The following is a 25055-nucleotide window of genomic DNA, read 5'->3' as shown; positions in this document are numbered from 1 at the left end:
CTTGAGAAATTTTTCAATTTCAATTTATATGTACAAAAGAAGACAAGCACTTGGCACTAATTTTACATTAGTATTTAAAAAAATAAACTTTAACAAAGTCAACATTTAATCATTCGCAAAAGAGAACTAGAAAAATCACAACAAAACTTAAATTCCAAATAGCAGACATAAAAAAATATTAATATTCACGATAAAGTTAATGAACAAAGATTTGGATCAAAAGGAAAAAATTAGACATATTATTCCAATTAGTACTATATATAACTTGAAATATTTTTTGCCGCACCAAAAAAACAAAACAAAACAAAACAAACAGGCCAAAAAAAATGTTTTGGGGGGAAGGAGTGGAGAATAAAGGGGACTTTATGACTCAAAATTAATAAGAGAATAGGAAATTAGACTCACCTGCTCAAGTCACTTTTTCCATGGTGATGATAGCGGTCGGGATGACTGAGGGGGTAATGTTCCTGTCCACTCCACCTTTGGGGTGACCTTTTCCAAAATCCTTCTTGCGACTGCCGAACATTTCTGTCTGATCGATCAAAGCGATTCATATTGTCACACTCCACTAGGCAGATTCAAAAGCAAAACACTATAAACATGTACATACTCTACAAAAGTTAACTACTTAGAGCTTGATCGTTAATTGCTGCTTAAAATATAAAAGTAGTATTCTAAAAAATGCCCATCATTTATGTTAGCTTATCATAAAATCGAGATTTCCAAGAAAAATAAAAAACTAGTTCTTTTGGTAACAACTTAAGTTTATATCATCCAAAACTAAAGTAAGTTATAAAACTTTCCTATCACAGTCACTAAAAGTAATAATTAATGTTTCAAAACAGCAAATTAATTTGAAATCAGCAATATACATCTTAAACACCAGTTTTATGTGGTTTTCATCATTATCACTAATTGGTTCTGACTTCAGAATAAAATGATAAAAAAAAGTATTTAAGGCTAGTAGAGAATTCATTATTAAAAATGAATGTCACAGTATTCCTCATTTCAAAAAGCACACCTTAGCTTTTCAGCACAAGCAAACCCTGTGATTGCAATGACGCTCCCAGTTGTAGAAGGACAGACGCTCCAATCTGCCCGCAGTAAAGCTGTTCAATAGTCTAAAATGCCTCTGAACACAAAGCTGGCCTTTGCAGCAACAAACAGTCCACTCCCTGAAATCCAAATGCCACAAAAACACGAAAAGAATCTCTTTGGAACAGCCAAGCTTCTCCTTCACTTACCGGAACACTTTTTCCTCACATATCTGAGCACTCGCTGCGAGCGTTACTTTGTACAACGGAGACATTGTGTCGCCTGCTGCCTACTCATAGTTGCACTCAGGCAGACAAGCAGGCCTCCTTCCTGCTCCATTCCCAGCCTCCCCGTGGGAAGCAAGCCCAGTTTACCCTGTGACTCCATCTTCCCTCAGCTCACATAGCTACTGAGTTAGGGCTGTTACTAAAAATACAGCTCAACACTAAATCAAGCCAGGAACAAGAAAGCATTCTCCAGTCCGAGAATTACTACATGAGAAAGTTCAAATCCGGCATGTTCAGGACTTCTTGTGATAAAAAAAAAAAAAAAATGTAATCCCCAACTAAACAACAACTCATTACAGTATTTTAAAGATTGTTTTCCCTTAACCTAAAACTTGAATTAGAAATATGAAAAGTATCCCATTATATTACACCAGATAAAAAACACTTTCCCACTCCAAAGGAAAAATGGTGTAATTCAATTCTCATATACACTGAACTCACTGTACCATATGTCTTCTAAATGAATAATATTTTATTATTTTTAAATATATTTGTATTGATTTCAGAAAGGAAGGGAGAAAGAGATAGAAACATCAATGATGAGAGAGAGTCATTGATTGGCTGCTTCTCGCACACCCTACACTGGGGATCCAGCACACAACCCAGGCTTATACCTGATGGGAATCAAACCATGACCTCCTGGTCCATAGGTCTCATAGGTCAAAGCTCAACAATGGAGCCAGGCTGGCCAGGCTAAGATTTTAAAAGACACTGAAATTTTGTTTAACTTCATTAGAGGTATAAATTGGGGGAGGACTATGTTTTATAGTATTTAAAAAATTTTTTTTTATAATAAACTTTTGTTGTTGTTAATCCTCACCCAAGGATATTTTCCCATTAATTTTTTAAGGAGAGTGGAAGAAGGAAAGACAGAAACATCGGTGTGAGAGAAACACATTGATTGGTTGCCTCCTGCATGGGCCCTGAGCAGGGCCCGGACCAGGTATGTGTCCTTGACCATAATCAAACCTGGGACCCTCTGATCCTCAGGCTGACATTCTATCCACTGAACCAAACTGGCTAGGACTGATAAAATTTTTAAAGGCAGTTTACATTTAAAATAATTTCATCAATTTACTTTGTTCATTAGATTTCACATGTAAGTGAAATGATGTGGTACTTGTCTTTTCTGACTGGCTTATTTCACTTAGATAATACTCTCCAGGTCCCTCCATGCTGTCACAAAAGGTAAGATGCAGAGACATTGGAACATGCAACAGACTGACATATTTCAGTGGGAAGGGGGTTGGGGGCAGGAAGATTAGCCAATGAACTTTTATACATACTAGAGGTCCAGTGCACAAAATTCGTGGACAAGTGTGTGTTTCCCTCAGCCCAGCCTGCACACTCTTCAATATAGGACCCCTCGAGAGATGTCCAACTGCCCGTTTAGGCCCAATTATGGTAGGATCGGGCCTAAATGGGCAGTCAAACATCCCTTTCACAATCCAGGACTGCTGCCTCCCAACTGCTCACCTGCCTGCCTTCCTGATTGCCCCTAACCACTTCTGCTTGCCAGCCTGATTGATGCCTAACTGCCCTCCCCTGAAGGCCTGGTCATGCCTAACTGCCCTCCCTTGCAGGCTTGGTCCTTCCCAGCTTCCCTCTCCTGCTGGCCATCCTGTGGTGGCCATCTTGTGTCCACACGGGGGCAGCCATCTTGTGTGTTAGAGTGATGGTCCATCTGCCTATTACTCTTTTATTAGATAGGATAGCGGCCTGGTGCATGGGTGAGGGCCAGCTGATTAGGGTGTCCTGGATCAGGGTGGGGATTCCCTTGGAGAATGGAAAGGCTGTGGCGAGGGGCCTGTGGTGGTTTGCAGGCTGGCCACACTCTTCCCCCCTCTCCCCGCTAGTGATCCAAGCAGAGGCCCTGGTATCTGGGATTTATTTATCTTCTATCATTGAAACTTTGTAGCCTGGAGCGAAGCCAAGTCTTCTGCTTGCTCCGAGATGGCAGCCATTTTTGTTGGGATTTATTTATCTTCTATAATTGAAACTTTGTAGCCTGGAGTGGAGGCTTGGGCTGGCCAATATGTACAGAAAGCTTGGCTTCCTTCATCTCTGGGGAAATCCAAACCTTCCTCCTGCTCTCTTGGTGGCAGTAGTATTCATGGTTGAGTTAATTTGCATACTTGCTCTTGAAAGGCTGGTGGGCATGGCTCGTGGGAGTAGTAGAAGTATGGCCAATTTGCATATTACTCTTTTATTAATATTAGATAGGATATGCATAGCCCATGGACAGACAATAGTGCTGGGAAGGCCTTGTCACTTTATTGTGATAAATTAAAATCTACTTTTAAGTTCAATTCTAGAAAACCAGGCTGTCAGACAAATAAAAGCATGGTACAACTCTATAAATCTGAGGGACGATCTATATCTACTGTTAAGTGTTCTGAATTCATATTTTTCTTAATTCAGGCAGGTAAAATTCACTCACTCCCCACACAAGAAATTGTTTTTAATAAGAACCTAATTAGCACATCAACAATACAGTACACACAGAATAACAAATAGCAAACAAACCAGGCAAACAGATCAGGAGACAGGGTTCAATACCATGTGAAATTATATTGCAGAAATTGATGTGCTGCTTTTCAGTTTGCTGAAAGTGTTGATACAATACATAGCCTTCAAATTAAAGCACCTTTACTGAAATTTAAATTCAAACATGGGCATAACAGCAACTAAGTACTGGAAAGAAACATCTGTCATGACCACAAAAGACAATGGGTAGAAACGGAGAGAGAGGGGGCTGGCTTCTCAGAGGTGAGTCTGCGTCAAGACTGTGTAGAAAAGTCCTGCTGACACTTCTAGCTGAGGCACCCATCAATCACATGTTTATTCACTTTACAATGTTATTAAGAAGATAATGTGAAATAACAATCAGTGGTGATTTCTTAGAAAAAGTTAAAAATTCTCAAACAGAATCCTATCTTAATAAAAGAGTAATATGCAAATTAACCCCACACTGCTACACCTTCAACCCATGCGCACCAGCCAATCAGGAGCACGTATGCAAATTAACCCAACCAAGAAGGCTGCAGCTACAGAGCAAGCAGAAGGCTTGGGTTTCCCCAGTAATGGAGGAAACCCAAGCTTTCTGCACACCCTAACCTGCCTTGGCCTTAGCTTAAGGCTACAAAGTTTAAATTATCCTATCTAATAAAAGAGTAATATGCAAATTAACCACCACTCCGCTATACCCACCAGCCACACCCACCAGCCAATCGGGAACAAATATGCAAATAAACCCAACCCAGATGGCTACTGCCACAGAGAGCAGGAGGGAGGCTTGCGTTTCCCAGGCAATGGAGAAAGCCAAGCTTTCTACCTGCCCTTGCCAGCCTAGGCCTCCACTCAAGGATACAAGTTTCAATGATAAAAGGTAAACAAATCCAAACAGAAATGGCGGCAGCCACAGAGCTGGAAAGAGCAGGAGGCTTGGGTTGTCCCTGGCAATGGAGGAAGCCAAGCTTTCCACACACCCTGGCCAGCCCAGACCTCTGCTTAAGCTACAAAGTTTCAATTATAGAAGATACATAAATCCTAACAGAAATGGCTTGGCTCCACTCTAGGCTACAAAGTTTCAATTGTAGAAGGTAAATAAATTCCAGATACCAGGGCCTCTGCTTGGGTTGCCAGGGGGCGTGGCCAGCCTGCAAACCACCACAGGCCCCTGGCAAAAGCCTTCCCATTCACCAGGGGAACCCCGACCCTAATCCTGGACACCCTTCAGGGTAAACCAGCTGGCCCCCACAAGTGCACCAGGCCTCTATCCTGTCTAATAAAAGAGTAATATGCAGATTGACCATGACTCCTATGCACAAGATTACTGCCCCCTTTGTGGTCAAAGATACTGCCTGCATGTGAACACAAGATGGCCACCACAAGATGGCCAGGAGAGGAGGGCAGTTGGGAGGCACCAGGCTTGCAAGGGAGGGCAGTTGGGGGTGACCAAGCCTGCAGGGGAGGGCAGTTAGGGGCAAACAGCCTGGAAGGGGAGCAGTTAGACATGAATCAGGCTAGCATGGGAGTGGTTAAGAGGTGATCAGGCTGGCAAGCAGAAGCAGTTAGGGACAATCAGGAAGGCAGGCAGGTGAGCAGTTGGGAGCCAGCAGTCCTGCATTTTGAGAGAGGTCCCAGATTGGAGAGGATGCAGGCTGGGCTGAGGGAAACCACTCCCCCTCTTGCACAAATTTCATGCACTGGGCCTCTAGTAGAAGATAAATAAAACCCAACAAACCACCACAGGCCCCTCGCCCAGGCCACCCCATACCCCAAAGGAACCCCCACCCTGATCCAGGACAACCTTCAGGGAAAACCAGTCGGTCCCCACTCCTGCACCAGGCCTCTATCCTATTAATAAAAGAGTAATATGCAAATTGACCATCACTCCAACACATAAGATGGCTGCCCCTATGTGGTCAAAGATCCTGCCCCCATGTGGACACAAGATGGCCACCACAAGATGGCCAGCAGGGGAGGGCTGTGGGAAGGCCCAGGCCTGCAAGGGAGGGCAGTTATGGGCAATCAAGCCTGCAGGTGAGGGCAGTTAGGGATGACCCAGCGGCAGAGGGATGTTGGGGGTGACCAGGCCTGCAGGAGAGGGCAATTAGTTGTGACCAGGCCTGCAGGGGAAGGCAGTTAGTTGTGACCAGGCCTGCAGGGGAGGGCTGTTGGGGGAGACCCAGGCCTGCAGGGGAGGGAAGTTGGTGGGGACCAGGCCTGCAGGGGAGGGCATTTAGGGATACCAGGCTGGCAGGGGAGGAAAGTTAGGGGTAACCAGGGGAGGGCAGTTGGGGGAATCAGGCCTGCAGGGGAGGGCAGTTGGGAGGGACTAGGCCTGTAAGAGAGGGAAGTTAGGGGTGACCAGGCTGACAGGGGAGGGAAGTTAGAGGCAACCAGGCCTATTGGGGGGGGGGGGGGCGGGTTGCGGCAGTTAGGAGTGACCAGACCGGCACAGGAAGGCAGTTGGGGGCGGGGGCAGGGGGAAACGACCCAGGCCTGCAGGGGAGGGCAGTTGGGGACAACTAGGCCTGCAGGAGAGGGCAGTTGCAGGGGACCAGGCCTGCAGGGAAGGGCAGTTGTGGGTGACCAGGCCTGCAGGGAAGGGCAATTTTTTTTTTTTGGGGGGGGAGGCATTTAGGGAAGGGAAGTTGCGGGGGCGGGGGGGGAGCAGGGGAGGGCAGTTAGTGGGGACCAGACCTGCAGTGGAGGGCAGTTAGGGGCAACCAGACTGGCAAGGGAGGGCAGTTAGTGGTGACAAGGCCTGCAGGGAAGGGCAGTTGTGGGTGACCAGACCTGCAGGAAAGGGCAATTTGGGGGGGGGGGGGGAAACCAGGCCTTCAGGGAAGGGCAGTTGGGGTGGGGGAGCCCAGGCCTGCAGCGGAGGGCAGTTAGTGGGGACCAGGCCTGCAGTGGAGGGCAGTTAGGGGCAATCGGGCTGGCAAGGGAGGGCAGTTAGTGGTGACCAGGCCAGCTGGGGAGGGCAGTTAGTGGTAACCAAGTCTGCAGGGGAGGACAGTTAGGGGTGACCTGGCCAGCAGGGGAGGGCAGTTAAGATCAATCCAGCTCAGCAGGCAAGCAGTTAGGTGTCAATTAGGCTGGCAGGGAGTGGTTAGGGGCAATCAGGCAGGCAGGCAAGCAAGAGGTTGGGAGCCAGCAGTCCTGGATTGTGAGAGGGAAGTCGGACATCCCTCAAGGGGTCCCAGATTGGAGAGGGTGCAGGCTGGGCTAAGGGACACACACACCTGTGCACGAATTTCGTGCACCAGACCTCTAGTTTTATAATATTAAGGAGTAGATAATAGAAGTGGAAGGATTTTAAGGCCGAAATGCTTTAAATAGCCTCACTCCCAGACTTCTAAGACCCAAAAAGACATTAGAAAAAAGTAGAATAAGACTCAATAAAATGATGTCCTTCACATATAACAATTAGATACTTCCATACTCAGTTAAATAGTGGAAGAAGAAATCTCTGAATACATTTATAGATACAATAAATAGAAGGGCATTTAAAAAATAAGTGTCCTATATTTCTTTAAAAAATAAAATAGAAAAAGTAAAGTGGATGATGAATCAAAGTGTTCTGAGGAAGAAATCAAGCTCCCTATTTCTGGTTTTACCCTTAAACTCAAAGATAAATTTCTCTCAATATTAAAGGACAACATTGAAAATATTTTATTAATACAGATACTACAATATTAACCTACTACTTCTACATAACTTCCCTCTGTGTCACCAAACCACTAAGATGTGAATATCTCCAATAACTCTCAAACAGTTCTCAAATCTTTGACCAAGGAACATTCTTTCCTCCTCTGTGCTGGCTTAATAAGTAATGATTTGCTATACAAATGCAATTACCAGATTAATATTCCCAGAACTTCTTCCTTGAAATCACAGAAGAGTCCCCTATCACAATGAAGTCACAGTAAACTTGAATTCAAATTGAAGATTTCAACAAGGTGCCAGTCATCTTGTTAGCAAAAACTCTACCTACACTGGCAGGCTAAGTGGGCGGAATCCATGCAGGTTCACAGTGACCCATCCAAAAACTTGACCCAAATTTCCCTAATAGCTTCAGAAACCAGAATCTAAAGGTACTAAAAACAATAGTCAGAAGTATATCAGAAGACTCCTTAAACATTGTATCAGCCCTTGCCAGTGTGGCTCAGTGTATAGTGTCAGCCTGTGAACTGTAATGTCCCGGATTCGATTCACGTCAAGGGCACATGCCCGAGTTATGAGCTCAATCCCTAGTGGGGGGCGTGCAGGAGGCAGCCTATCCATGATTCTCTCTCATCATGGATGTTTCTATCTCTCTCTCCCTCTTCCTTCCTCTCTGGAATCAATATAAATATATATATTTTAAAAACACACTGTACCGAGAATCCAAGATGGCTGCTCGGGTAAGCAACTAGCCGCAGCCGCACACAACAATTTCAATAAAATACAACTAAAATATAAAATGGACATTACCCAGAACTACAGGAAAGTCGACTGACTGGAAGTTCTACAACAAGAAGCAAGGAGAAAACCAGAAGGAAGCGCGGAGGAGCTGTAAAAGCCCAAGGTACGGAGACACGCGGCGCGCGCGGAGAGGACGGAGCCGGAGAGGAGGGAGGCTGAGTGCCTGGCTGGCGTTCCCAAGCAGGAAGGAGAGAAAAGCTCTGACTGTGCTGGGCCCAGCTCCAACTGCTCTGAACCCCAATTCTAGGCCAGACCCTGGGGACCCAGGCTCATCCATAGGGAGCTGGGCTGTAAGGAGGAACCCCGGGGAAGCAGCGAAAGGAGGTCCCGGAGGCGCGCACATTGCGCGCAGAGAAGGGCCGGCCGGCTGTGCGGCAGGATTGCCCCGGTGGGAAGGAGACAGGGGCTCCAGACTGCTCTGAACGCCACCTCCAATCCCACTACCAACTGAACTGAACCCCAATACCGGACTCATTGGGAGAGAGCATAGACAGTTTGGCAGCAGACGAAAATCAAGGGCACCTTTCTCTCAGAGGCCCTTGCAACAAGTACTGAAGGACCCTGAGTCTCAGGAGTCGCATAGGGCGGGGCTGAGAGAAGCCAAGGCTGTAGGCTCCACCCTGAAACCCCACCCCATCAGGAAAGCTGCCTGCGAAAATGCCTAAACCAAATAGATCACAAACGAAAGAAATGGAGGACAAAAAGCGACTGGATATAGAGTTCAAAACCACACTTATAAGGTTTTTCAAGAGTCTCCTAGAAAAGGCCGATAAAATAAATGAGACCTATGAGGATATGAAAAGGGATCAACAAGAAATAAAGAATACATTGTCTGAAATAAAAAATATTATACAGAGCCCTAAAAACAGAATAGAAGATCGCAAGAATCAAGTCAAAGATTTGGAACATAAAGAGCCAGAAGACACTCCTCTGCAGAAGCTAGAAGGCAAGAGAATCCAGAAAATTGAAGATGATGTAAGAAACCTCTGGGACAACTTCAAACGATCCAACATCAGAATTATGGGGGTCCCAGAAGATGAGAGAGAGCAAGATATCGAAAACATACTGAAAGAAATAGTGACAGAAAACTCCCACACCTGGTGAAAGAATCGGACTTACAAGTCCAGGAAGCACACAGAACTCCAAATAAAAGGAATCCAAAGAGGACCACACCAAGGCAAATCATAATTAAGATTCCAAGAGCAAAAGACAAAGAGAGAATATTAAAAGCAGCAAGAGCTAAGCAGGTAGTTACCTATAAAGGAGCACCTATACGATTGTCAGCTGATTTCTCAACAGAAACCATGCAGGCCAGACGGGAATGGCAAGAAATATTCAAGGTGATGAATAGTAAGAACCTACAGCCAAAGATAATCTATCCAGCAAAGCTATCACTCAGATTCGAAGGTCAGATAAAGAGCTTCACTAATAAAAAAAAGCTAAAGGAGTTCATCACCACCAAACCAGAATTATATGAATTGCTGAAGGGGGTTCTTTCGGAAGAGAAAGTAAATAAAGATAAAAATTATGAACAACAAATACGTAACTATCAACAAGTGAATCTAAAAACCAAGGAAACTAAAAAAAAAAAAAAAAATCTGAGGAACAATATTAACTGTTGAATATAATAGAATCAGAGGTATGGAAGGGGAGTGAACTGATGATTCTTGGGGAAAGGGGGAGAGGGGGATGTGGGAAGAGACTGAACATAAACTGTGCACCTATGGATGAGGACAATGGGGGGTGGAGAAAAGGCAGAGGGTGGAGTGAGAAGGGGGGGAAGGAACATTTGTAATAATATGAACAATAAAAATTTATAAATAATTAAAAAAAACACTGTACCAGTCTTCATAACATTCCTATTCTCCTAATCAAAACACTCAGTGGGTAGGTATAGTGTCATTCAGCACCTCAGAGCTATAAAGACAGTCACTACTTGCTTCCTTGTAGCACCAAATCTAAATGCTACTTTATTTTTGGGTCCTCTGAAGGTAATATATTTTAGATCCATGTTCTGCTTTCTTCAGTATCCATTAACTCAAAATAGCTAATACTTGTTTGCCTTCTAGGAAAATCTATAATATACATGAGCTATTCCTTAGGAATTCCCTTGAACTTTTCCCAAGTCCCTAAATAAGACCTCAAAACAATAAAGTTCCCTGTGATCACATTTTTATATTCTATGTGGATAACTTTTTGTTGTTCCCAAAAAATAAGGCAGGCTCTAAGATTGACTCCATCTTTACTTCCTGTTTTAAGAAAGGGCATACGGTTCCCAAAAAGAAGTGGCTATACTTCTGCCAAAGTAAAATGCATTGCTTAGGAGGTGATTTATTCTGAGGAGGTCTCTCAATACCAGCCCTTGAAACTTCACATACATATCCTGGGCAGGAAGTCTCATTCTTCCCCTATCATTTTCAATGCTGTAGGTTTTTCCTCTGTTCTACAATATTTTTCTACTTGATCTTCCAGGTTACTAACTCAGATTTCAACAACAGCTATTTTTTTTGTCATCTACTGAACTGTTCTGTGGGAAGCCTTCTTTTATAGCTCCAGAAAGCTTTGTTCTGCAATTGATTCTCACTAAGTGCTCTCATTATTATCTCCTAGGCCAGTGGTCAGCAAACCGTGGCTCCGAGACACATGCGTACAGTGCGATTGAAATTTCGTGGCCCATGCCAGAAGTCAGTTTTCGGCCTAGGCCAGTCTATTTTGAAAAAGTGGCATTAGAATACTCAAGGGGCCAAAGAGCCGCATGTGGCTCGCAAGCCACGGTTTGCCGACCACTGTCCTTGGCCACTCTAATTCTGGGAGTTTTATTGTTTTTCTGTTTTTCTTTCTGGGTGTTAGCTGTGGTTTCTCTATCTCAGATGACTGGAACTCAGCTTTTGTTGCTCGAGTATCCCAAATGACAGCAAAACCACAAGAAGGCACAGCAGGTAGAGCAGATACTGATCTCAGCGCATCCCTTCCTCCTGGAGTAGAACTATGCATTTAATGTCCTCGGTGGCAGGGCTTCTCACAGCCAACAGTGTGGCCCTCCCCGCCCCTCTGGGGCAGAACTGACAGTGCTGGTTCTTAGAGACAAAGGGATGCAGGTTTCTGCTCACCCTACTGTCCTGTCATCTGCCATGAGAGAAACCTGTTCCAAGCAGACTGGTCTCAAAATGAAAGCAAGGAGACATGAATTCAGACCCATAGCCTAACCTGTCCAAGCTAACCCACAGATCCATGAATGAGAAAAGTAAACGTCTATTTTGAACCACTGAGATTTTGAGATTGACTGTCACAGAGCATCCTGGCAGCACACACACAAAAAAAAAGCCTGATTAATATGACAAATATGAGCAGCAACAGCTCCTAATACCTCAGCGATGCACTGAAAACAAACATCTACCCTCCCTCAAACATCCTAGCACTCTTCCAGCCTCTCCACCCTAATTCATCCCTGGTCCCTGGGAGGCCTGAGGAAACTGGCAAATGTTGACTGAAATATCTCTGGAGCCGGTTTCTCTTTCCAAGAGGATCCCCATTTCAACCTGTGTCCCAGGGGCTTTCCTAGCTGATCTCTGGTCCTTGACCAGTCCTCAAGATAGCAATCCTGCAAACACTAAGTCAATGGGGGCAAGAGCAGCCAGGCTCCTTTGGCATATGGATTATCTAAAGCCCGACTCCAGCACTTACTGGGGTCTACACAGGAAGACAGACTTGACTTGGTAATTAAAATGATAGAATAATTAATTCAGGTTACAATTTTCCCAGAACTAATCTTTTTAAAATATTTATCAACCATGATATTTTACTGATATTTCTCAAGTCAAATGTTATCTGTTTCTCTAAATGTACTTCTTCATAGAATCAAAATGAGATAAAATGAGAAAAAATTTGATATATATGGGAAAAAAGGCCAAATCCTAGCTACCACTTACTTTATGGAATAGGTATACAGTATTATTGCATCATACAGAATTATACCAAGATCTACCTACAAAATCAGGTTTTAAACATTTAAATAAATTTGCAATGAACTTATATAACATCACTTTAAATTCTCAGTCTAAAAAGTCTTCCTTAAAAAAGGGACTTCTATCGTGTGTGGCACACGCAGAGCAGCCTGATTGCTCTACGTGCAGAATCAACATCAAGAGGTTTCAGAAGCATAATGTTTTGGTACTTGGGCAGCTGGTGATCATTGGTCCTGGAAAAAAACACACACACACACACACACACACACACACACACACACACACAATCTTCCTCTACTGAGATTAGGAACTCTGTAAATAACAAATATCAAATTGGCTTATCATCAAATAATTCAACTATATGTCTCTGAAGATTCAACACTGTCCCCACTTACCATTTTCAAGAGATGCATCCTCAGGCAGATCCACATCAAGCATAAGGTCATCCTCCTCCAGGTCACATGATTCAAGATTATTCAGAATATCCTGTGAACAAAAGCAATAGAAATGCTACCACCTAGTTCCAGGATATATATAATCATTAGCTCTGAAAACATGAATACATGATAATATGAATTTACTCTATGTTTGTGTGTTAAGAATAGATTTTAGAAATAAAATTTCTTAAATAAAAAAATAGACTCAACTAATTTACCTGATTAAGCTATTTGTATTCTTTTCCTAGTCTTCCTCCCTATCAGTAGATTTTTATTTTTATTTTGAAAAACACACTGAAAGATATTGTTCTAAGCACTTTACAAATATTCATTTATTTATAACATAACCTTATGATATTGTGACTAGTACAATTCCCATATTATATATGATGAATTTAATGCACAGAAAGCCTAAATAATTGGTCAAAACAGGATATGAACACAAGAAATCTATCTAATACAATATACAGATTATGTGCTATAGATTATACACCTTAAACCTATATACTTTTATTAACCAACTAGAAGCTGGGTGCATGAAAATTCATGCACTGGATGGGGGATCCCTTCGCCCAGCCTGCCCCCTCTCACAGTTCAGGAGCCCTCAGGGGCAGGAGGTGACCTGGTGATCAGGGGAAGGCAACGCCCCCATCACACCTCTGCTGCTGCCATTGCCAGCAGCACAAGCCTTGGCCGGCCCTGGTTACCTAAGTTTGGGCTGGCCCTGGGTGACTGGACAGACGCCATCTGAGCCTTGCCTGCACCTCGGGCTGGCCCTGGGCAGCTGAAGGAACTGGGGGACTCTGGAGGCAGGTACGTGAAGCAGCCAGACCCGCCTGGGGGTGGGCCCGACTATGCCGCACACCTGCTGCCCAGCAGGGCTGAGGGGACTGGGCGCCACCATCTTGTGGCTGTGGGCACCTCTATCTTTGAGTGCATTCAATTAGCATATCCCCTCCTTATTGGCTATGGGTGCTGCCATCTTTGTGAGGTTGTGACAGTAAATTAGCATACTCCCTTTTTATTAGATAGGATGTCTCCCCAATAAGTTCATCTTAAAAAAAAAAAAAAGAAGAAGAAGAATCTCCCAAATCTTATTCATATTTGGTGCGGGAGGTTTTGTTTTATTATCTCTAGGTATTGGGCAATTTATGTAAAAATAACAAAATAACCCTTTAACCCTGTGCTTATTCCATTCCTTTCTATTGCCAAATACCTACTACTACCTTTAGCACCACTACTACCTCCTTGCTTTGCCTTAATTCATTATTTTTCTATAATAGGATTGTAGTCAAATGGCTATCAGCAGCCCCTCCTGTGTTCTACTTACAGTAGAAATGACTACTTGCTGTTTCATTTTGAGGTTTCCATGCTGAAATTATGACTTCTCAAAAAATGCTTTAAAAATGACATTGTAGGCCTTGGCCAGGTAGCTCAGTTTGTTAGAGCATTATCCTGATACGCCAAGGTGACAATTCAATCTCTGGTCAGGGCACATAGAAGAATCAATCAAGTCTGGTGGTATAGCTTAGTGGTTGAGCATGGTTTGACTCCCAGTCAAATCACATGTCTGGGTTGTAGGCTGGATCCCCAGTGGGGGACGGGGTGGGTGGGGGGTATGGGTGTGTGTGTTCAGGAAGCAGCTAATCAATAATTCGCTCTCATCACTGATGTTTCTATCACTTCCTCCCTCTCTCTGAGACCAAAAAAAAACATTTTTTTAAAGAGTCAACCAAAGAATGCATAAAGTGGAACAAATCGAAGTTTCTCCATTTCTTGCCCTCTCTAAAATCAATCAATAAAAATGTTTTAAAGATCTATTGCAATGAAAATAAGAATTCCACAAAAAGGAAATAATTTTCCTCATTAAGAAAATGTTCCCCGTGAACTCCAAGACTAAGGGCTGCTGGTGGCTAACTGGGCTGAGAGGAGGGAAGGGGAGGAGAGGGGAGAGAAGGGGAGGAGAGGGGAAGGGAAGGGGAGGGGAGAAAGGGAAGGGAGGAGAGAGAAGAAAGAGAGGGAAGGGAGAGAGAGGAAGAGAAAGAGAAAGAGAGGAAGGGAGGGAAGGAAGGAGGGGAAGGAGGGATGAAAGGGGAAGGACGGAGGGGAGAGGGGTGGGGAGGGGAAGGAGGGAGGGGAGGGGAGGGGAGGGAGGGAGAGCTAGCAGCCATTTCTGTACAAGGGCCTCTCAGGCAAACTGCCCTTTAGGGAGAAACCGCTGCTGAACTGCCTGCCTCTGCACTGACCTGGCTGGCTGCTCCGTTTCTGCATCTGAGCCCTCATAAAGGGTTCCTAGAATCCTATTTCAATCAATAGGACTAAGCTTTCCCATCCAATGGGAGCTGTGCAGCTCTGACCAATCAGAGTGGACCTATTCTGACCAATGAGGGGGCCAGGGGCGTGGACTTCCGCTTACCTGAACCATCTTCCCCTCAGCAGAGAAAGGGCACTTTTCCCCACAGCGGCACCGCTTTTCCCAGCTGGCGGGAAACAATGAGGTCCCGAGCTGTGCAGCTGAAGAGGGGCCAGGCCCTACTGCCCCACAGCCCCATCCTGCTGCGCCCACAGCCCACAGCCCGGCTACACTACAGTCCAAGAGTTGGCGCTGAACAGTCTTCTTTACTACCCCACGTTGGGGATTCCTGTCGGTGTTTGAATTGGCGCCAAGGACCATGGGCTGGGACACCCTGAAACCTATGAATTTCAGGTGACATGGCAAAAGAAGAATTAAGGCTACAGATGAGATTATGGTTGCCAGTAAGCTGACCTAAAAATAGGAATATCATCCTGGATGACAAGATGGGTCCAATGTCATCACTCTTCATAGAAGAGCGAGCCAAAGAGAGATAGAGAGAGAAGCAGAGGGAGAATTGTCACGGAGATGCAGTGGTGCTCGCTTTAAAGATGAAAGGGGCAGGGGAATGACTCATGGGCAGATGATACAATCTGGTAACAGTAAGGGCCTTCCACAGAAAACACAGACCCTGGCCTTAGCCCACTGAGACCTGCATCTGACTTCTAACCTATAAAACTCTAAGATAAAACAACTTACATTGTTTTAAACCATTTTAAATTTTACTTTAGTCTTTATAGATTTCAGATGAATAACTTTATATTGATTATAATAGTGGTTAGCAGATTTCAGTTCATGTGTGTTTATCAAGAGTTCAGCTAAGTCACGCCTTGGCATTGCTGCCTTGGCATCCATTTTGTTAGGCCAGGCAACCTGCCAGGACCTGACACTGACATTAAAACCCTAGAAACAGCCTGTGGTGACAAGTAAATGTAAGTTCCCTGCCTCCCAGCACCTTCTCCTTGTGAGATCCTTAGATAAAACCACCTAAGCAACGGACCAAGACCCTGCTCCTGGTTCACAGTGACCGGTTCTGCCTTGGCCCTAAACCTCAAAGCACTCTCAGAAAGGTATGTGCCCAGGCCTGGTCACTCTCTGCCTGTTCCTGCCTTGACCTTCCATGTGGCCCTGCCCACAAGGTGTGTGGTCTATTTCTTCCAGGATCTGTAAATAGTAAACCTCTGTCTTAATTTCTCTTGTGGTCTTTTGGCTCAAATCCCGCACACTAGGGCTCTACTCAACAAATATTGATTAAAATGATGTTTACTAAATCAAAATGCCAAGTACATTAGTGATTTAGTGTAGTCCTCTTGCTGGATGATGGGAAAATGTATTTAATGGCCCTAATTGCTTTTCTAGCATGATTTCCTTCTTTTAGATTCAAGTTTCTAAATTTATAACCAGTCAAGTTATAGTGCATTTGACTGAACATCAGACTTATTACAAATTATATCAAATGGAGTTTCAAAACTATTTTTAAAGCATTTTTTGGTTTCATTATACTGTATACATTCACATCTTAAGTGTAATGTACATTTTTGGAGGAAGGTAGTAGTGATAAAAACATTACAGGATGACATTTAAGAATATGTTATAGTAACCTCATAGATTTCTTAATGAGAGCATTTACAATTTGCTAGTAAGTTTTGGATAAGATTGGAAGGTGACTTGAAATGTTCTAGGTAAATACAATATCAGGAGTAACAACCACCAGATTGTTATACTGAGTAGCATTTTCATATGCAGAAGTTTCTAAACAATTGAATAGGAGCTGATATGAACATAGGATAGGGTGATAAACTTTATTTTCTTTAAATTACAAAAATAAATATGCACTAGGATAGTCACTGCAGTTTATAACTGTACAATATTGGAAATAAGCTTAGCATCCATTGTTAGAAGAGTAATTGAATAAATGCTGTATCCCTACAGAATGAAGTAGTGTACAGTGGTAAAAAAAAAAAAAAAAAAAAACAAGGAACTGCTCTATAAGGAATATGAAGTAAATCAATAATTTAAATGAACCATGCTATGGAGGGGAGAACCTCAAAATGAAATATAAGCAGTAACAAATGAACCTAACAGGATTACAAATGAGTAACACAACAACCGAGATGAGAACTAAAAGAACTACCCTAAGTAAACATAATTTGTCTTTTCAGCGTGAGATGCAAGATTTTTCTTCCTTTCCAATTTCTTAATTCCCTTGCTTTGTCTTCAACTCTCTTCATCTCCCATGCCATACCCTTAGGAGCACTAACAGTCCTCTAGCATATCATGATTTTTGTGATGTCTTCATGCCACTGTTCCTTATGCTTAAAATGCTCACCTTCTCTTTTCCTTGGCCAGTTGGTCAACTTTTTATTCACTCTCTGGAATTCAACTCAGATGTCACTTCCTCTCTGAAACCTTCTGAACACTCACAATTAAACCTCCATTCTGCATTATTTCACTAATCACACTAATCACAGGATGCATGATATCACCTATAAAACTATAATATGATAATAATATATACACTGAGTGGCCAGATTATTATGATCTTTGAAGATCATAATAATCTGGCCACTCAGTGTATATCCTATATAATAAAAGGCTAATATGCAAATTTTCCCCTTGATCAGGAGTTCAACCAGCAGGCAAACTGGCCAACTGCCCATGTCCCCTCCCCCTAGCCAGGGTGGCCAGCCCCACGAATTTATGCACCAAGCCTCTAATATATATATACACACACTGAGTAGCCAGATTATTATGCGTTCAGAGATCAGTGTATTATACTATACTTTGAATTCATTAAGGACAAAGATAGCATTATCCACATCCAGTATTTTTACCACTTAACGGTATGCTTGGCACACAGTCAAAGCTCAAAAATTACTGAATTAAAGTTCATACTGTAATAGATTTAATCTATAAGAAACAATATAAAAAAGGGTCATAATAACTACATTTGATAAATTTAAACTTATTTTCAAACATAAAAGTCATATGTTTTTCACATCAATTGAGCAGATGTGAACACAGAACAAGATAAAGTATAGCATACTGTCATAACTAGTATGGTGCCAGGTGGGTACAAGACTTATCAGGGAGGGGATCACTTTGTCATTTACATAACTGTCTAACCACTATGCTGGTCACCTAACATAAAATAACTAACATAAAATAACTAAAAACCCCATGTATGAAATTTGTGCCCCCCAGGGGGAGGAGGGGGGGTCCCCTGAGCCCAGCCTGCACCCTTTCCAATCCTGGCCCCCTCAGGGGATGTCCCGATCCCCAGGATCAGGCCTAAACCGGCAATCAGACATCCCTCTCACAATCCAGGCCCACTGGCTCCTAACTGCTCACCTGCCTGCCTGCCTGATCATCCTTAACTGCCCCCCCTGCTGGCCTGCTCTTCCCCAACTGCCCCCCCCGCACTGCCTGGTCACCCCCAACTACCCCTCCTGCCGCCCTGGTCATCCCCAACTGCCCCCCCCCCCCACTGGTCTGGTCACCCTACACAGCCTGCTTGTTTGTCATCTCTCACTAACCTCCTTGTCAGCCTTGTAACACTACGCAGCTTGCTGTTGGGTTGTTACTGTAACAGGGTCCTAGACAATTTGCATATTCCTCTATTATTAGTATAGATGCTTAATGTTGACTATAATTGAAAAATAATAATAAATTTGAAAAAAATTTAAAAAAGAATATAAGCAACACTAAAACAGAATCTGTAGCTGTCTTGATCACTGTATCCTCAGTGCTCTGCACATAATGGTTGCTAAAGGTGATGAATGAATCAATGGAAACCTACTGGGGACCAGAGGAAAAAAATGGTACTAGGAATGACAACAAAGAGAAAATTGAATGCCTTACATAGATGGATATTTGGTTTAGAAGATTAATTTCTGAATCTTTTAAAATTTAGGGATCAGCAAATGTTTCCTTGAAGATAAAATAGTTAATATTTTAGGTGTTTGGGTAATTCAGTCTCTGTTGCAACTACTCAATCCTGCCACAGTAGCATGAAAGCAGCCATGGACTGTATATAAACTCAAGGGCATGGCTGTGTTCCAGTAAAACTTTATTTACAAAAAGAGGAGGAAAGCTTGCTGGTTGTAGTTTGCTGCCTCCTATTAATACATTCCAAAGAAGCAAGAGATAAAAATTAAACAAATGCCATATATATATATATATATATATATATATATATATATATATATATATATGTTTAAAGTTCTTTTTGGAGATTCCAAGATGAAAGGAAATAGGTGAAAGGAAAGCATACCTCCTCCTGGTGCCAAACCAGAGTTACAGCTAAAGCTTGGAGCAGTCAATCTAAATAAACAACAGGAGGGAATGTGAATAGGGCAGCAGCTGAGAAGTCAGGAAAGTGGGGTCTCAATCCCACGCCAGGATGCCCAAACCAGAGCACCAGGGCTGGGAAGAAGAGCCTGCGTAGCATCTTGTAGTAAAAAGAAGCAGGGACTTTGTCCCCTGGAAAGAGGAGGGAATCTGCTGGAATCCTGGTGACCTCCTTAAGGGCCAAGGTGCACGGGCTCTCACCCAGGGCTCTAGTAGAGGAAAGGAGACTCGGGGCATAAAGGAGACTACAGTGGCAGAGCTCCGGAGATCTGAGATCCCAGTGCTGAGTCAACATCCCACACTGCCCTCAGGCATCAACTCTCAGGGTTGAGCACTTCTAGTCCCACACGCACAAGCTAGAGAAAGTGCACTAACTTTGTCCTCCAAATAGTGGTGATCCCACCCTGCCAAGCTCAAATCCCGCATAAAGGAGTGGCTGCATCCAACAGGAACCTGAGCTACGCTCTTTCTCTAGAGAAATTATAAATAGACTCTTAGACAATCATTGACCTGAGTCAGAACAAGGGCCAGTCTTCCCCCCATCCCCAATGGAAGGTTCCTCTGTCATGGGGAGGCATATACTTGCACCCCACCTGTGGCTTTGAAACAACCCAGGAAGGGCTGTCTGGATTTGCATTCCCAAATTCTGCTGGCACCAGCCTGCCAAGCACAGTTCTACAGGGGAAAGGAAGCACAACTCAGAACTGGGACATCTGGCGAGACCTCCTCGGAGCCTTCAGTATCTCTGATGGTGAACTGCAGAGACAGAAGGAGATGAGCAGCTTTCTCCCCTCCCAAGGGCCAATGCCATTCCAAGCAGAGGGCTGCCCTGATCTATCCCTCTAAGACCTGCATGGGGGAAGGGAGCAGAGAAAGCCCAACTGGGCCTGTCCTGCTAGGCTCAGTTTTGAGGAGAAAGGAAGCTCTGCTCATATCCAGGGCATTTAGAATGCATATGCCTTAGAGGCTCCAGTCCAGGGCTTGAGCAGATGTGAACACAGAACTAAAAGGAAGAGTACACCTTGCCCCTCTCTGGCAGCACAGTTGATCCACCCCCAAAAGAAGGTTTGCTCAATCTGCTTGCCCAAGTCCCCATGAATCAGCCGTGTTCTGTTAAGCTTTCTCCTGCAGTGAGGACATCTGGCTATACCCAGCCTGAACCTGCAGTGCACGCCTCCTGGGGGAGATAGAGCTGGAGACTCTGGCAGAGTCTGAATACCATATCTGACATCAAAAATACATTGCAAGAAATTAAAAGTAGGCTGAACGAACTAGAGGATCAAATCAACGATTTGGAGGACAAGGTATAAAGTCAATAAAATAAAAAAAATACCTAATTAGAGCAACAAAAAAGAAAAAGAATTCAAAAGAACAATGATATTTTAAGGAAACCTTCAGGACAACATAAAATATAACAGCATCTGCATTACATGGATACCAGAAGGAGAAGAAAATGAGCAAGGGATAGAGAACCTGTTTGAAAAAATATCCACAGAAAACTTCCCTAACCTGTGATAGAAAAGTCACTCAAGTTCTTGAAGCACAAGGAGTCCCAATAAGATGAACCCATAGAGACCCACACCAAGACATGTCATAATTAAAATGGCCAAAGTTAAAGGAACAGAGAGAATTTTAAAGGCAGCAAGAGAGACACAGTCTACAAGGCTGTCAGCAGATCACTCAACAGAAACACTTCAGGCCAGAAGGTACTGGCATGAAGTATTCCAAATAATAAAAAGCAAGAACCTGCAACCAGGAGTGCTCTACATAGTCAAGTTATCATTAAAATTGAAGGTGATATAAAGAGCTTCCCAGAATAAAGAAGGCTAAAGGAGTTCAGTACCACCAAACCAGCACTATAAGAAATGCTAAAGGGACTGCTTTATAAAGAAGAAATATAGTTTAGACCTGGAAGGGTGAGTAGGGGCTGGGGGAGGGGGAAAAGAGTGGGACGGACTGAGTGATATCTATAAAACTACCAACAATAAAAATATATTTAAAAAAGGGAATATAGGGAGAAAAGAACATAGGCATAAAGGGAAAACATGGCAATAATTACCTATCAATAATAACCTTAAATGTAAACTGATTAAATGCTCCAATCAAAAGACGTAGAGTAGCTGAATGGACAAGAAAATACAACCCACATATGCTATCTACAATAAAGTCATCTCAGAAAAAAGATTCACACAGACTGAAAGTGAAGAAACAGGGGAGAAAAATATCCATGCAAATTGAAACGAAGAAAAAGCTGGGTTAGCAATACATATTTCTGACAAAATAGGCTTCAAAATAAATGCCATAAATAAGAGACAAAGAAGTTCACTACTAATATTAAGGGACGATGAAACAAGAGGCTATAATCCTTATAAACACCTATGCACTCAAAACAGGAGCACCTAAATATATGTTTTAAAAAAATTACAAAACTCTTGGTGGACTTTAAAGAAAAGATCAAGAAATACAGTCCTAGTAGGGGACTTTAACAACCCATTGTCATCAAAGGATTGATCTTCCAGAAGAAAAAAAACAAAGAACCAAGGAAACAGCAACCTTGAAAGACACTTTAGACCTGATGGATTTAATTTATATACACAGAAATTTCAACCCAAAGCACCAGCATTTACATTATTCTAAAGTGCAGAAGGAACATTCTCAAAGACAGACAACAGAAGATTAAAATCATATCAAGCAACTGCTCAGATCACAATGGCCAAAACTAAAAATAAACCACACACACAAAAAAACCTTCAAAAACATTAAAAAACATGGTAGTCAAATTGCATGTAATTAAACAATGAATGAGTTACAAATGAAATTAAAGAAAAAATAAAAACTACTGGGAAACAAATGAAAATGAATACACATCTCCAAATCTATAGCACAAAATGAAAGCAGTAAGAGGAAAGTTCAGTTTTACAGGCCTACCTCAAGAAGCACTAAAAAGCTCAAATAAACAATCTAAACCCATAAAAGAATTAGAGGAAGAACAACAGGAAAAGCACAGAATATGTAGGATGTAGGAAATAATAAAGATCAGAGCAGAAATACATGACATAAAAACTAAAAAGACATTACAAAAGATCAATGAAACAAAAAACTGGTTCTTTGAAAAGTTAAACAAGATTGAGGAACTTTTAACCAGACTCATCAAGAAACAGAGAATATCCAAATAAAATCAGAAATGACATCACAGAAATACAAAGGACTGTTAGAAAATATTACCAACAAATGGGATTGCCTGGGCAAAATGGACAAATACCTAGAAACATACAATTTTCTAAAACTCAATCAAGAAGAATGAGAAAACCTAGATAAACTGATAATGACTAATGAAATTGAAGCAGTAATTTAAAAACTCCCAGCAAACCAAAGTCCTGGAGACTGGATGACTTCACAGGTGATTTCTGCCAAGCATTCAAAGTACTAACACCTATCCTCCTCAAATTATTCCACATAATTCAAGAGGAGAGAAGACTTCCAAGCTCTTTTTTTGAAGCCAACATTATCCTACTTCCAAAACCAGATAAAAACACTATATAGAAATTACAGGCCAATATCTCTGATGAAAATAGATGCTAAAATCCTCAACAAAATATTAGCAAATTGGGTCCAGCAATACATTAAAAAGTTCATATACCATGATGAGTTGGATATATTTCAGGGATGCAAGGCTGCTACAATATTCATTAAGTCAATAAATGTGGTACATCACAAACAAAATGAAGGATAAAAATCGCATGATCATATCAATCGACATAGAAAAAGCATTCAATAAAATCCAGCATCCATTTAGATAAAAACTCTCAGCAAATAGGAATAGAGGGATCATACCTTAACGTAATAAAGAACATATATGAGAAACCCATAGCCAACATCATACTCAATGGGCAAAAACTAAAAGTGTTTCACTTAAGATCAGAAACAAGACAGGGATATCTGCTTTGCCACTCTTGTTGGAAGACCTACCCACAAGCAATCATATAAAAAGAAGAAATAAAAGGTATCCAAATTGGAAAAAAAAAAAAAATTTTAAACTGTCATTATTTGAAAATGACATGATACTATATATAGGGAATCCTAAAAATTCTATCTAAAAACTACTAGAACTGACAAATGAATTCAGTCAAGTAGCAGAATATAAAATAAATTTTTAAAAATCAGTTACATTTTCACACACCAATCATAAACTTGAGAAAGGGGAAACTAAGAAAACAATCCCATTCACAACTGCTTTAAAAAATACCTAGGAATAAATTGAACAAAGATGTAAAAGATCTGTACTTGGAAATTTTAAGACACTGAAGAAATTCAAGAAGATACAAATAAGTGGAAGCATATAGTATGTTCATGAATAGGAAGAACAGTCCATACTACCCCTATCTAATAAGAGTAATATGCAGATTGACCATCACTCCAACACACAAGATGGTTGCCCCCATGCAGTAAAAGATGACTGCCCCCATGTGGACTCAAGATGGCCATACACAAGATGGCCAGAAGGGGAGGACAGTTGGGAGGGACCAGACCTGCAAGGGAGGGCAGTTGGAGGCAATCAAGCCTGCAGAGGAGAGTAGTTAGGAGTGACCAGGCTGGCAGAGAAAGGAAGTTAGGGGCAAACAGGCTGACAGGGGAGGGCAGTTAAGGGCAACCAGGCTGCCATGGGAGTGGTTAGGGGTGATCAGGCTGGCAGGCAGAAGCAGTTAGGGACAATCAGGAAGGCAGGAAGGCGAGCAGTAGGGAGCCAGCATTCTTGGATTGTGAGAGGGATGTACAACTGCCTGTTTAGGCCCCATCCTATCAGGGGGACAGGAAAAGGGGGAGGGAAAGAGTGCAAATAAAAGAATTGGGATTGGGCCTAAACAGGCAGTTGATCCTACCAGGATTGGGCCTAAACAGGCAGTCAGACATCCCTCGAGGGGTCCCAGATTGGAGAGGGTGCAGGCTGGGCTGAGGGACAGCCCTCCCCCCCCCCCACCTCCCGTGCACAAATTTCATGCACCATGCACCTGGCCTCTAGTCGTAAAATAATAATAAATATCTAATCTTACGAGCTCTTGCTATATTCCTTATACCAAGCATTATGGCCTTATTTAATGTTAACAATAACCCCATGAGATAATCAGTGATGATACTCAAAATACTCAATAACCAATATCACATAGCTGCTACACCATTCAGGCCTGTACTTCCTAATGTCAGCCTTGAAGACAGGTACTGCTATTATCACCATGTTGCTTTTTAAAAAGAAACAAACATAGAGAATCCAAGATATACAGCTAGTACATGACAGAGATTGGCTTTTTAATTTCCTTGTTACAGAACCCTGGCTCTTAGTTACTGTCCTATACTGCCTCTCAATATAAAAAATATAGCTGTATGGCTGGTCCTAGGATGGGCAGGATATCTTACACACACACACACACACACACACACACACACACACACACAAACACATTACTATCTAAATTTTGATAGACTAAACAGTCTATCAAAATTTAAAACTATATATGGTAGAAGGCACAATACACAAAGTTAGAAGTCACTGGCTGAGAAAAGATTATTTATGACATACTTAACTGGTTTATTTTGCTCAGTGGTTAGAACATTGGCCTGGAGACCAAGGTGTTGCAGGTTCTATTCCAGGTCAAGG

At 42.6% G+C, this 25055-nt stretch overlaps 1 protein-coding gene across 14 annotated transcripts in view; it reads right to left on the bottom strand.

The window, feature by feature from the left end:
* CCSER2 (coiled-coil serine rich protein 2) overlaps positions 1-25055 on the bottom strand; it is a 159112-nt gene that overhangs the window by 67581 nt on the left and 66476 nt on the right. For 5 of the 14 annotated variants that reach the window (XM_084904146.1, XM_084904147.1, XM_084904137.1 and 2 more), the window contains 2 exons: positions 12658-12748; positions 406-568 (listed from right to left, as the gene is read on the bottom strand). In XM_084904146.1, the coding sequence (XP_084760272.1) occupies positions 406-568; positions 12658-12748 (254 nt within the window). Of the gene's footprint in view, positions 1-405; positions 569-1045; positions 1137-1244; positions 1442-12657; positions 12749-25055 lie in introns of those variants that run through there. The other 9 variants (XM_084904148.1, XM_084904145.1, XM_084904150.1 and 6 more) reach the window with 5 other exon arrangements.

This window comes from Pipistrellus hanaki (assembly GCF_964339955.1).
Source record: "Pipistrellus hanaki genome assembly, chromosome: 14".
Taxonomy (NCBI): domain Eukaryota; kingdom Metazoa; phylum Chordata; class Mammalia; order Chiroptera; family Vespertilionidae; genus Pipistrellus; species Pipistrellus hanaki.
Note: the sequence above shows the minus strand (reverse complement) of the source record. Positions and strands in the feature narration are given on the sequence as shown.